The sequence below is a fragment of the Dendrobates tinctorius genome, unplaced genomic scaffold (genome assembly GCF_039654945.1).
Source record: "Dendrobates tinctorius isolate UK_male_01 unplaced genomic scaffold, ASM3965494v1 ptg000257l, whole genome shotgun sequence".
Lineage (NCBI taxonomy): Eukaryota > Metazoa > Chordata > Amphibia > Anura > Dendrobatidae > Dendrobates > Dendrobates tinctorius.
Window position 1 is genome coordinate 6,608,109 of NW_027361924.1, and position 14,443 is coordinate 6,622,551.

General features: G+C 45.5%; 2 protein-coding genes across 11 annotated transcripts in view; one reads left to right on the forward strand and one right to left on the reverse strand.

Moving 5' to 3' along the window:
* The window catches only part of SEC14L5 (SEC14 like lipid binding 5), a 129,248-nt gene extending 119,649 nt beyond the window's left edge, over positions 1-9,599 (forward strand). For all 8 annotated transcript variants that reach the window (XM_073558558.1, XM_073558556.1, XM_073558553.1 and 5 more), the window contains 11 exons: positions 130-358; positions 2,558-2,670; positions 2,765-2,954; positions 4,862-4,950; positions 5,031-5,101; positions 5,192-5,363; positions 6,469-6,603; positions 6,826-6,963; positions 8,139-8,387; positions 8,661-8,833; positions 8,918-9,599. In XM_073558558.1, coding sequence (XP_073414659.1) covers positions 130-358; positions 2,558-2,670; positions 2,765-2,954; positions 4,862-4,950; positions 5,031-5,101; positions 5,192-5,363; positions 6,469-6,603; positions 6,826-6,963; positions 8,139-8,387; positions 8,661-8,833; positions 8,918-9,020 — 1,662 coding nt within the window. In that variant the 3' untranslated portion in view covers positions 9,021-9,599. The remainder of the gene's footprint in view (positions 1-129; positions 359-2,557; positions 2,671-2,764; positions 2,955-4,861; positions 4,951-5,030; positions 5,102-5,191; positions 5,364-6,468; positions 6,604-6,825; positions 6,964-8,138; positions 8,388-8,660; positions 8,834-8,917) is intronic.
* Positions 9,600-10,670: 1,071 nt separating this feature from the next.
* Positions 10,671-14,443, reverse strand: part of LOC141069170 (syntaxin-binding protein 4-like) — a 50,574-nt gene continuing 46,801 nt past the window's right edge. For all 3 annotated transcript variants that reach the window (XM_073558562.1, XM_073558564.1, XM_073558563.1), the window contains exons 16-22: positions 13,669-13,734; positions 13,390-13,581; positions 13,174-13,284; positions 11,827-11,876; positions 11,591-11,697; positions 11,437-11,491; positions 10,671-11,314 (exon numbers count right to left, since the gene is read on the reverse strand). In XM_073558562.1, coding sequence (XP_073414663.1) covers positions 11,197-11,314; positions 11,437-11,491; positions 11,591-11,697; positions 11,827-11,876; positions 13,174-13,284; positions 13,390-13,581; positions 13,669-13,734 — 699 coding nt within the window. In that variant the 3' untranslated portion in view covers positions 10,671-11,196. The remainder of the gene's footprint in view (positions 11,315-11,436; positions 11,492-11,590; positions 11,698-11,826; positions 11,877-13,173; positions 13,285-13,389; positions 13,582-13,668; positions 13,735-14,443) is intronic.

Consider the following 14,443-nt stretch of genomic DNA (forward strand, 5'->3'; position numbering starts at 1 on the left):
CACTGCACTCTTGTAAAATGAGTCAGATCTATCAGGTGTTCCTGAGTTATCGCTCATTATATTGGAGTTATGTAAGTGGTGACAGGAGATCGGGGATTTTATGTCGTGTCCTCTCACTGTAAATTACAGGGTAAGGAGGTCATTGAATTTTACTTGAATGAGCTGATATCTCAGGGCATCACTCACATCCCCCGATGGACCCCTGGAGCACCAGGAGGATACCACCATGTATCAAGAAATGCAACCAGCGGACACCTCTGCAGTATTGAGGTTCCCACGACTGAGACAGATGCATCCTCTGCACCAGTGCAGCCCCGAGCAGAGACCGCGGGACATAATCCGGCATCGGAACAGGACGGTGAGTCAGAAGAGCGGAGGCCGTGGGTACCAGCTAAATGTGAAGGAAACATCCGTATTAGTGTGTAAATGTGCACATGAGGGGAGGATATAGCAGCATCATCTATAGATCTCACCTACCTATATACTGTACACAGGAGGACACTATAGAAACGTCCTCTGTACATCTACCCCGGATATAACTTTATAAAGCCACTACCTATATACCATACACAGGAGAGACACTATATAAACGTCATCTATACACGTCACCCCAGATACGTATAACTTTATGGAGCCACTACCTATGTACTGTAGGATCATATTCCTCACCAACCGTTACACCGATGCCTCTACCTTGTGCCAGTCCTTACACTGGTTTCCCATCCACTCCAGAATCCAGTACAAACTTATCTCTCTCACCCACAAAGCCCTCCATGGCTCAGTAACCCTACGTCTCCTCCCTTGTCTCAGTATACCACCCTACCCACTCCCTCCATTCTGCTAATGACCTGAGGTTAACATCCTCATTAATCAGAACCTCCCACTCCCGTCTCCAAGACTTTTCACGTTCTGCACCAAATCTTTTGAATGCACTACACAGGTTAATACGATTAATCCCCAATCCCCACAGTTTTAAGCTTGCCCTAAAAATGCATATGTTCAGACTGGCCTATCGCCTCAACACATTAATCTAATTGTGTGTGGCTCATTCAAAAATATTTACCATAATCAGGTTCCTCGCATCATGTTCTCACATGCTTTATGCATTTAGCAGCCCTCTGTGTCTGTACTGTTACATATTTAGACTGTTAACTGGTTCATGCAGCAACAAGAACACCCGATTCTTACACTATGGCTGGTCCAAACAATAAAAGCAATTGTTACCATCCACCTTTCGTGTCTCCCTTTTTCCTTATAGACTGTAAGCTTGCGAGCAGGGCCCCCATTCCTCCTGGTATCTGTTTTGATCTGTGTGTTTATTGGAATGCTGTAATGTCTATTGTCTGTAGAAGTCCCCTCTATAATGTAAAGTGCTGCGGAATATGTCGGCGCTATAGAAATAAAATTATTATTATTATTATTACTGTACACATGAGTACACTATAGAAACTTCCTCTATATATCTCACCCAGGATGTAACTTTATAGAGCCAATATCTATATACTGTACACAGGAGGACACTATAGAAACCTCCTCTATATATCTCACCCAGGATGTAACTTTATAGAGCCAATATCTATATACTGTACACAGGAGGACACTATAGAAACCTCCTCTATATATCTCACCCAGGATGTAACTTTATAGAGCCAATATCTATATACTGTACACAGGAGGACACTATAGAAACTTCTTCTATATATCTCACCCAGGATGTAACTTTATAGAGCCAATATCTATATACTGTACACAGGAGGACACTATAGAAATGTCCTCTATATATCTCACCCAGGATGTAACTTTATAGAGCCAATATCTATATACTGTACACAGGAGGACACTATAGAAATGTCCTCTATATATCTCACCCAGGATATAACTTTATAGAGCCAATATCTATATACTGTACACAGGACACTATAGAAACTTCCTCTATATATCTCACCCAGGATGTAACTTTATAGAGCCATTATCTATATACTGTACACAGGAGGACACTATAGAAATGTCCTCTATATATCTCACCCAGGATGTAACTTTATAGAGCCAATATCTATATACTGTACACAGGAGGACACTATAGAAACATCATCTATAGATCTCACCCACAATGTAACTTTATCTAGCCACTGCCTATATACTGTACACAGGAGGACACTATAGAAATGTCCTCTATATATCTCACCCAGGATGTAACTTTATAGAGCCAATATCTATATACTGTACACAGGAGGACACTATAGAAACATCATCTATAGATCTCACCCACAATGTAACTTTATATAGCCACTGCCTATATACTGTATACAGGAGGACACTATAGAAACATTATCTGTAGATCGCACCCAAGATGTAACTTTATGGATCCACTACCTTTACACACTAATTGTAAATGTAGGCTTTATGCCTCCACTGTAGTAACTGAAGAACCCATGAAAGGGATAAAACCCCCTGTGGGTGACCGTTTGATAGAAAAGCATCTCCATGACAGCTAATATGGCTGACAGTGACAGCTTCATCGTAGTAGACTTATTGCAATGTTTTCCGTTTTTTCCAGGTGATAAATTGGAGTCTGAGTATATTGAGCGCTATCTGGGATACCTCACCCCCTTGCAGAAGAGCACTCTCATCCACCTACGACAGTGGCTACAAGAAACCCATAAGGGCAAGGTATGTCATGCTCATCACACCCGACATGCGCCTCCCCCCCAATATTAGCCATTTTTCGACTCATAGACACTTTCTGCCAATTTTCATTGTTCAGATCCCAAAAGATGAACATATCTTGCGCTTCCTCCGGGCCCGGGACTTTAACATGGAAAAAGCTAGAGAGATGCTCTGCCAGTCTCTGTCCTGGCGGAAGCAATACCAAGTGGACTACATCCTCCAGACATGGCATCCACCTCCAATATTGGAAGAGTATTACGCCGGTGGATGGCACTACCATGACAGAGGTCGGTCGGACCATCATCTGCCCCCTCCCTCATTAACTAGATATCTTATTTCTAGGGGATAATATACACTGCTCAAGAAAAAAAAGGGAACACTAAAATCCCACAGCCTAGATATCACTGAATGAAATATTCCAGTTTCAAATCTTTATTCACTACATAGTGGAATGCGTTGAGAACAATAAAACATAAAAATGATTAATGTAAATAAAAAATAATATCCTATGGAGGTCTAGATTTGGAATGATACTCAAAATCAAATTGCAGGCTGATCCAACTTCAGTGGAAATGCCTCAAGACAAGGAAATGATGCTCAGTAGTGGGTGTGGCCTCCACGTGCCTTTACTACCTACCTACAACAGCTGGGCATGCTCCTGATGAGGTGGTGGATGTTGTCCTGAGATATCTTCTATAAGACCTGGATTAAAGCATCAGTCAATAATAATATAATAATAATATAATAAATTTTATTTCTATAGCGCCGACATATTCCGCAGCACTTTACATTTCAGAGGGGACTTGTACAGACAATAGAAATTACAGCATAACAATAATCACATAGATCATAACAGATACCAAGAGGAATGAGGGTCCTGCTCGCAAGCAGTCAACTCCTGGACAGTCTGTGGTGCAACGTGGCGTTGGTGGATGGAACAAGACATGATGTTCCAGTGTACTCGATTGGATTCAGGCCTGGGGAACGGGCGGGCCAGTCCATAGCACCAATGCCTTGATCATGCAGGAACTTCTGACACACTTCAGCCAGATGAGGCCTAGCATTGTCATGCATCAGGGCCCAGTGCCCCTGCATGTGGTCTCGCAATGGGTCTGAGGATCTCATCCCGGCACCTAATGGCAGTCAGGCTACCTCTGGCTAGCACATGGAGGGCTGTGCGGCCCTCCAAAGAAATGCCACCCCACACCATTGCTGACCCACTGGCAAACCGGTCATGCTGGAGGATGTTGCAGGCTGCAGAATATTCTCTGCGGTGTCTCCAGACTCTGTCACGTGGTCAGTATGAACCTACGCTCATTTGTGAAGAACACAGGGCGTCAATGTTGAATCTGCCAATCTTTGTGTTCTCTGTAAAATGCAAATGGCCCTGCACAGTGTTGGGCTGTAAGCACAACACCCGCTTGTGGATGTCAGGCCCTTATACCACCCTCATGGAGTCTTTATCTGACAGTTTGAGCAGAGACATGGATGTTAGTGGCCTCCTGGAGGTCATTGTGCAGGGCTCTGGTACTGCTCCTCCTTGCACAAATGAGGAGGTAGCGGTCCTGCTGCTGAGTTGTTACCCTCTTATGGCCCCCTCCATGTCACCTGGTGTACTGGTCTGTCTCCTGGTATCTGCTCCATGCTCTGGACACTGTGCTGACAGATACAGCTACCCTTCTTGGCACAGCTCACATTGATGTGCCATCCTGGATGAGCTGCACTACCAGAGCAACGTCTGTGGGTTGTAGACACTGCCTCATGCTACCTGTACGTACCTCTAGGGGTGAAAGCAATGCAAAATGCAAAAGTGATCAAAACAACGGCCAAAGAGGATGAAAACAGAGAAATGGTCTGTGGTCACCCCCTGCAGAACCACTCCTTTATAGGGAGTGTCGTTCTAATTTCCTATCATTTCTACCTGTTGTCCGTTCCATTTGCACAACAGCAGGAGAAATCAATTCACAATCAGTGTTGCTTCATAACTGGACAGATTGATTTCACAGAAGTGTGATTGACTTGACGTTACACTGTGTTTAAGTGTCCCCTTATTTTATGAGCAGTGTATATGACTTAGATGTCATAGATTACAGCTGGGGAGGGGGGGCGCTGTTGCATTAATCTCTATGGACATTATTACGAGCAGTGGTGAAAGGAGGTACTGCAAGTGACACAATTTCCATTTAATTTAAAGATGGCCGTCCTCTATATATCCTGCGTCTGGGACAGATAGACACCAAGGGACTGTTAAAAGCAGTGGGGGAAGAGGCCATCTTACGTCATGTGAGTGTCTGATCTCATACAGCCTCCTCCTTTGTAATCTGTAGAGTGGACTTTGGTGAAACATATTCTCTATACAACAGGTCCTGTCCATTAATGAGGAAGGGCAGAGACGGTGTGAGGAGAACACCCACCTGTTCAGCTCCCCCATCAGGTTAGTAGGAGGCAGTGGTATTCTAACCTATTACGTTACATTATATTATTACGTCACACTCTAATATATTATGCTATATTATACCCCTAGGTCATGGACCTGTCTTGTAGACCTGGAAGGGCTGAACATGAGACACTTGTGGAGGCCTGGTGTGAAGGCCTTGCTGCGAATCATAGAGGTAGTGGAGGCTAATTATCCCGAGACCTTGGGTCGGCTGCTGATAGTTCGGGCCCCCAGAGTCTTTCCCGTTCTCTGGACATTGGTGAGATAACCCATAGGCTTTACCCTAAGTCCGGTCCTCAGCAGCTCCTTTCCAGTCTCTAGCCTAAGTCCGGTCCTGTTCCTGGGCAGCTCTGCTCCAGCCTCTACCCTAAGTCTGGTGCTGTTCCTTGGCAGCTCCTCTCCAGCTTCTACCCTAAGTCCGGTTTTGCTTCTCAGCAGCCTCTCTCCAGCCTTTACCCTAAGTCCGGTCTTATTTCTCAGCAGCCTCTCTCCAGCGTCTACCCTAAGTCCTGTGCTGTTTTTCGGCAGCTCCTCTCCAGCTTCTACCCTAAGTCCAGTCCTAATCCTTGGCAGCTCCTTTCCAGCCTTTACCGTAAACCCAATGCTGTTCCTCGGCAGCTCTTCCCCAGCCCCTACCCTAAGTCCAGTCCTGTTTCTCAGCAGCTCCTCTCAAGCCCCTACCCTAAGTCCAGTGCTGTTCCTCGGCAGCTCTTCTACAGCCCCTACCCTAAGTCCAGTCCTGTTTCTCAGCAGCTCCTCTCCGGCCCCTACCCTAAGTCCCGTCCTGCTCCTCGGCAGCTCTTCTCCAGCCCCTACCCTAAGTCCAGTCCTGTTTCTCAGCAGCTCCTCTCCAGCCCCTACCCTAAGTCCAGTGCTGTTCCTCGGCAGCTCTTCTACAGCCCCTACCCTAAGTCCAGTCCTGTTTCTCAGCAGCTCCTTTCCGGCCCCTACCCTAAGTCCCGTCCTGCTCCTCGGCAGCTCTTCTCCAGCCCCTACCCTAAGTCCAGTCCTGTTTCTCAGCAGCTCCTCTCTGGCCCCTACCCTAAGTCCCGTCCTCCTCCTCGGCAGCTCTTCTCCAGCCCCTACCCTAAGTCCAGTCCTGTTTCTCAGCAGCTCCTCTCTGGCCCCTACCCTAAGTCCCCTCCTCGGCAGCTCTTCTCCAGCCCCTACCCTAAGTCCAGTGCTGTTCCTCGGCAGCTCTTCTCCGGCCCCTACCCTAAGTCCAGTCCTGTTTCTCAGCAGCTTCTGTCCGGCCCCTACCCTAAGTCCCGTCCTGCTTCTCGGCAGCTCTGCTCCAGCCTCTCCAAGTCTGGTCCTGTTCCTTGCCAGCTCCTCTCCAGTCTCACCAGAACCTTGTCTTCCAGATCAGCCCATTCATCAATGAGAACTCTCGGCGAAAATTTCTGATCTATAGCGGCAATAATTACCAAGGACCCGGCGGCATCTCTGATTATTTGGATAAGGAGGTCGTCCCAGATTTTCTTGGCGGAGAGTGCATGGTGAGACGTTACTTACAATAATGCAAAATTTAAGTTAAATAATCTGGCGTTAATTCAGCTGCATTGTTTGAAATTCTTTCACCTCCACCATGCTTTACACTGCAGCTCTGCTTGTGCAGCTAATTTACATAGCCAGATCCATCATTGACCCTCTTCTATTGTTACTTTTAGCTGCAATATGTTTTCTGTGTGTATGACGTGTCCACATGTTGTATACGGCAGTGTAACATTCCAGAGGGAGGCCTGGTCCCCAAATCACTGTATCAATCCGATGACGATGCCGAGATGTCTGATCACATCCGACTGTGGACCGAAACCATTTACCACTCAACGTTAATCTACAAAGGGGCCCCACATGAGGTATGAGACCTACAGGAGGCAGTTTCAGGCTGCATGTGATTCCATTACCTATGTGCCATCGCCAATGTCTAGTCGTCTTTATCTTGGTAGATTGGGTCAGGTAAGGCTGAAACAGGACCACGGGCAAAGCTGCGGCTACCTACATTGTGTGGCTAAATAATACCGCCAAACACTGCCCACGTAATTATGTAGAGCTTAAGTAATTCAATCATTCCGCACCCATATAATATCTCCATAAAGGCCTTTAGTTATCAGGGTGTTTTCTCCAGTTTTCTAGCACAATAAACTGGCGTAAAGTCCTTACATAATCCTGGTTTAGATTGCCTAAATAATACAGCCATGAAGTGCCCATATAATACTGCCATATAATACATAAACTAAATAATACAGCCATGAAGTGCCCATATAATACTGCCATATAATTCATAAACTAAATAATACAGCCATGAAGTGCCCATATAATACTGCCATATAATACATAAACTAAATAATACAGCCATGAAGTGCCCATATAATACTGCCATATAATACATAAACTAAATAATACAGCCATGGAGTGCCCATATAGTACTTCCATATAATACATAAACTAAATAATACAGCCATGAAGTGCCCATATAGTACTTCCATATAATACATAAACTAAATAATACAGCCATGAAGTGCCCATATAGTACTTCCATATAATACATAAACTAAATAATACAGCCATGGAGTGCCCATATAGTACTTCCACATAACACGTACAATAATACTTACATAGACTGAATAATACAGCCATGAAGTGTCCATATAGTACTGCCACATAATACGTACATGATACTTACATTATCTAAATAATGCAGCCATGCAGTGCTCATACAATAGTGCCTACATAATACTTACATTTATCTGAATAATGCAGCCATGCAGTGCTCATACAAGTGCCTACATAATACTTACATTTATCGGAATAATGCAGCCATGCAGTGCTCATACAATAGTGCCTACATACTGCCTTGCATCACATAAATAATACAGCCCTACACTGCCTTTTATAACAGAGCATTCATAATCCTGCACAATTAATGACGTCATAGATTGGATATATAATACTGCTCTATGGCATGATTTCTTAGATTTTAGGTAGAGCAATGACGCCCCTAACCGCACATCTCTCTCCTGTGTCCCCACAGATAACAGCTGAAATCCTCGAGGTGGAGTCGGTGATCACCTGGGACTTTGACGTCCTCCGCGGAGATGTCGTATTCAGCCTCTTCCATTCTAAGCGGGTTCCGGAGGTCTGTCAAAAGGATCCAGCGTCGGTCACAGCGACCACAGCCTCCAGCAACAATGTGCAGCTCATAGATAAGAGCTGGGTCCTGGGGGTGGATTACAGGAGGGTGGAGGCGCCTCTGGTCTGCAGAGAAGGGGAGAGCATCCAGGTGGGTCACGTGGTTTCCCCCATTTACTGTGATCGGATGTTGCTGTTCAAGTAAAACATATTTGGGGTTGTAGTCTAATCACTTGCATTACTGTATGTGACCACTAGATGTCAGAGTAGCAGAAGTCCTATGATCACTTTAAGATAAGGCAAAGATCTCCAGCTGTTGTAACACTACAACTCCCATCATGCCCTGACAGTCTACAGGATACATGACACAGGTGTATTCGTTCTGCATGTAGAACCTTACCCAGATGCCTCCATGTTTCCGCAGGGCTCTCATGTGACTCGTTGGCCCGGGTTCTACATCCTCCAGTGGAAGATGCACAGCCCTTGCTCCGGTTCCAGCATGGCCCGGGTGGACGACGTCCTGGCGTCCCTGCAGGGATCCAGTCACAAGTGTAAAGTCATGTATTACTTCGAAGTTCTGGCATCAGAAGACTTCAGGTAATGTAGGCTGAGGTGGCGTCCCAGTTTTCAGGAGCTCTGCTTGCTGTCAGTAAATAATATATTTATTTCCATCTTTCTCAGGGGCTCCATGTCCAGTCTGGAATCTTGCAGCGGCTTCTCACAACTTAGTGGAGTCACCAACTCTTCCAATAAGTCTCACAGTAGCTCTTTGATCTCCAGATAACATCGGGGGATGGGGGAGACCCTCATCTTTTTAGCACTTGGGCCGTAGGTCCGGGGGAGACCCTCATCTTTCTAGCACTTGGGCCGTAGGCCCGGGGGAGACCCTCATCTACTTAGCACTTGGGCTGTAGGCCCCCTGTTGGCCTTATTGCAAGTGGTTCCTCTGCCCTGGACATGTGGCGGCAAAGTAACAGAGGTGAATCCCCCACCTGCAAGCCATGCTCATCGAGTTCATAGACACGAGACCTCTCTCGTTTCTCCCCGGGGGCCATGATTGTTCCATTTCTTGAAAACCAAATATGCAGGAGTAACCCATGAGTGGCTACGTTGTATCAGGTGCCACCACCTCACTGACTTCAGAGGGTCCCCAAGGAGGAGAAGAAGAGAATCTTAAGGAGATGTGGTGTGGTAAGATGTTACAACAGGGCTATGAAGTGTGGGGTGACAGGCTCAGGGGTCCCAGGCCCCCCGACACTACCAGCACTTTCTAAACACATTTGCCTTTATCAACCTATTAACTTATTTGCTGACTTTGCTCAGGCCGATGTTTGATAATGAAATAAACCCATGCTAGATTGTTGTCTTGTGTCCGGTCTTCTGTTTGTGAAAGGGTTAAACCTATGTCTGAATTTATGCATCTATCTAAGATCTTTTTTGTGTCCTCATGACAGCACAATACAGTCCTGCTTCGACATGTGTAGCTGTAACAGGACACCTGGCTCAGCAGGTGGCCTAGCCTTCTTAGCTTCAAAGAAGATGTAAATACTTATGTCCCCCAAAAAATTGAGAAACATATTCAAGGAGTGATACCCCAATGTACCGAACACATATAGCTTCAAACAAGAAACTCACCCAACCTCCCACCGGCTTAGCTAGTATCCACACTACAGGAAGACCTCCTGCAGAGCCCATGTGGTGTAACTGCTTTTGTTCAGACAGCTAGGATTTCATAAGGAGAATATGGACTTACCGTACGTCCTAGCCACATACCTGTTACATTTTTGAGATCTCTGGAACGGGATGAATGCCCTCCAGGATCTCTATCCATTATAGCACCCCAGGGTGGGGAGATAGAATGGCTAGTAGGACCCAGGTAGCAAAGCGGTGTTTGGTCTTAATGCGTAGCAGGGTTTCGGCCGGATCTGATGGTGCCAAAACACATCTTAGGATTTGGAGTTTTTAGCTGCTATATGCAAGAGGAGGGGATTTAGGTCCTGCCCATGGGGCAAGAAGGGAATGACCTCAAGGGGATTAAATGCTGGTGTAAAGCGTGTTCTCTGCTTGTGAAGCTGCATATTCAGAGCTCAGTGGGGGTTCCCTGTGAAACTCGTTTATTTTTCTTTCCGTTCTAGCAATGCTCACACTGAAATGACCGTGCGAGAAATTGGAGCTATGCAATCTGCCTTGACCAAAGACTTCTCTTCATCTGCTTCCGGCTGATCACTGTATAATACATTACTGCAGAATTTGACTACAGTGTTTATTAGTCTGTAAGCATGATACAGGAGCTGCATCAGTCTAATGCACATAGGTTGGCATTGGAGCTGTATACACAAAACGTGGAGAGAAATTTTAAAGGGTTTCAATGGTGGACGTAGCCTTTAAATACTGAATGAATAATTTTCAAGCCTTTGTGATAAACGATCATTGGTAACAGTTGTGAACATTTTCATCTCAGATGGTTTATTTACAAGGAATTGATACAATGAAAAACATAGACAAGAGATGGATTTCCCTTTTGTTTGTTCTTTGTGCGGAGGTGAGTGGAGCGTTTACATGGGTGTTCCCGGATGATGGAGGTGATAGTCCTGTCCGGTTGGGTGGAAGAATCGTCACTACTGTTGTTGAACTATTGTGAGAATTTCCCAGGATTAAGAAATGATGAAGGTGATGGGTAACCGTCTATGCGTCTGCCTCCAGTGACGTCCATAGCATAACTCCACCTCCCCTAAAATCAAGGTATCCCAAGTCCTTGGGTCATCTTAGTCAGGGTGACAACCCCATTTCGCAGTCACGTTGACTGTCACTTGGCTTCCCGGGGGATTTCTTTGGTTTTATGGGGATGCTGACATGTTACCAGCTGCTCTGGCAGAAGGTGCAGGTTGCCTTAGGCTATGGCGTGTGTCCACCTCCCTTCATCGTCCGTCAGTGGCAGGGTCCCGTGTGGTGGTTTTGGTTTATTTTGGTTGATCTTTTGACCCTTTGTCTGTGTACAGAACTTCTTCACTGCGGCTGAGGTTGTGGGTGGATAGCGGGGATGGCGGGGTGGGCCAGCTCACTTTTCCGCTAGAGGGTCTGCGGAACATAAAATAGAATTCACTGACATCCAAATAAATAGCGTCACCCTGGTGATATATAATAATTGTATAGCTGGTCTGTTCACGTCAGAACTGTCATAGGGACCTGGCTGCACTCACCCCGGTTGATATGATGTTCGGTTGTAGTGAAAATCGCCGCAGGAGAAGGGGTAGGCTGAAACGAGAGCAGGACATCAGGTTATACAGAGGGACCTTAGGCTACGAGTTACCCCGGGGTGGAGATGCCTCTTACATTTGGTGTCCTATATCTCACCTGTACAGGACTCTAAGATATCAGTGACTTCTGTCACCAGCATTTGAGCAGAGGGCAGGCACACATTCGCAGGGATCTCGACAGGACTGTCCTCGGCGTCCCCGGCTCTAATAGAGACAGCACCACTTAAAAGGGCAGCGATTGTACATGGAAAGTCGGGTAGAGTCTAGATCGTGACATGTTTGGTATAACCGTTGGTAAAAAAAAAAAATATATTATTCCAAAAATTATCTTACCCTTTCTCAGCATCAAGCTGGAGGGAAGTAGATAATATTTTCTGGATTTTCTTTGGAAGGAGAGAAACATGAAGTTAGAAGAAAAATCAATCTAATAAAACATTCAAATTACAGGATCAGTAAACAGGATCAGGAAACCGAACAGGATAGGAAAAAAAAAGGAAGTGGGACAAGAAAACAGGAGGAAGAGAGATTGGTAGGCATAATCTGAAATAGGATCAGGAAACAGAGTGACGGAACAAGGTTTGGAAATTAGATCTGTAAACATGATCAGTAAACAGGAGGAGTGAAATGGATCTGTGAATACGATGAGTAAAAACAATCACAGTGACCAGGATAGAAAAAAGATCACAAAGCAGGACGAGGAAACAGTGATTACTAAACATCATCCGAAATAGGATCAGGAAAGGTGACAACCAGGAAAATGGATCAGTAAACAAGATCAGGAAACAGGATGACTAAACAGGATCATAAAAAAAAAAAATCAGCAAACAGAATCAGTGAACGGAATAAAAACCAAGGATTATGAAGTGCAATTTGAAACAGGAGAAGGAAAGAGAATCGGTGAATAGTCTGAAAACTAGATATGTAAAACAGGATCAGTAAACAGGACAAGTATTCAGAATTGGTGAACAAGATCAGGAAACTGAATGACTACAGAGAATCTATGAATGGGATCAGAAAGATGACAACACAGACACAGCAAACAGGATCTGAAAGATCAGGAAACAGTATAATTACACAAAATCAGTGAATGAAATTGGAAAGATCAGGAAACAGGAATATTACACAATCAGTCAATGGGTTAAAAAAAAAAAAAGACCAGGAGACAAGATGACTACACAGTATAAGTGAATGGGATTAGAAAGAAGATGAGGAAACAGGATGATTACACAGAATGAGTGAAAAGGAAAAAGATCAAGAAACGGGATCAGTAAACAGGATAAGTAGGTGACATTGGGTTAAGAAAGGTGATCAGTAAACATTCAGGAAAATGGATCCGTGACTATAATTAGGTTGACAAAACAATCAGTGAATAGGATCAGAAAAATAATTGGGTACGGGATTAGTAAACATAATCCAAAATAGGATCAGTTAACAGGTTTCAGCAAACACAATGTGCGAGCCAGATCTGAAAACGGGATCAGAAACCATAATTGGTAAACAGGGCTTGTAAACAGGATTAGAAAGATGGGGAAGTAAACAGAATGATGTAACAAGTGAGATTCTGCAGCTGCATCCCCCTTCTCCCTTCTGAGGCTCTGCAGGTAAAATGCTGGACGCTGAGGAAGATACCATTTTCTCTGGTATATAGGGGTGTATTGCCCCAGGTAGCGGGATGCTCACATGTACGAAGTTCAGCAACTTCTTGTTGGACACCTCCAGATGTTTGCGAGTCACCTCTGATTTCCGTAGTTGACAGTCAGACAAGGATAGCCGTCTGTTCAGGTCCATACCCTAAAGACAGAGCGGACACTGAGGAGCTGAGCTCACTGGCGCCCATTGCAGTTCCACTGGTGGAATCACATTGGGTGGATCATCATCATGTTCCTGGTTCCTCACCTCTTGGACCTCTATGGCCATCAGCTTCTTCTTTCCTGACATCTGACTCTTCAGTTCTGAGATCTCGGCCTCCAGCAGGTGAATGACTTCCTCGTAGTCGTGCTCTGCGCTGTGCGCCTGACACTGCGCCAGCTCTGCCATCTGCAGCTTGTTCTGGAGACATCGGTTCTCGGATAGAAGTCCTGTCACTTTCTGTAACACATGGAGGAGGATTCGTGAAACCCCCCTCTGGTGCCGTCTCCGGAGCCGATTGGGCCGGATTTGGATCGCGACACCTACCTGGTTTATCTTCTGAAGTTCTTCTTCTGCTTCTTTTTTACTATTTTCCGCTTCTCTAAGTAAAACCTGCAAAATGCAAATCACAAAGTAAAAGACGCCTCCTGGAAAGGGAGAAACTATCGAAACTGTGGTCCGGGTATAATAGAGCTTAATAGGCGGGACCCTTGTGCCCACCACGTGGACATCTGCTGGAATTTGACCCAGGAGCTTGAGGCACACTGTGGTTTTGTCATCAATTGTCTTCTGCAATAATCCCTATATGAATATGTGCAGGACCCTCAGATGGACCACCGATCACATGATTATATGTGTGCAGGACCCTCAGAAGGCCGACTGGTCACATGACCATATATGTGCAGGACCCTCAGAAGGACGACTGGTCACATGACCATATATGTGCAGGACCCTCAGAAGGACCACGGTCACATGACCATATGTGTGTGTGCAGGACCCTCAGAAGGACCACCAGTCACATGATCATAAGTGTGCAGGACCCTCAGGAGGACCATGGTCACATGACCATATGTATGCAGGACCCTCAGAAGGACCACCGGTCACATGACCATATGCATGCAGGACCCTCAGAAGGACCACCGGTCACATAACCATGTGTGTGTAGGTCCTGAAGCCAGAGGCAGAACAGCATTGTGGCTCCACAGCTGCTCTGTAAGTGTATGGAGTCTGTATATATTTACGGCGTCTTATATGAGTCAGGAGAGATGTATATCTTTGTACCGTGTTAGCCAGTAGATAGAAAAATATTCAGGATTGAGAG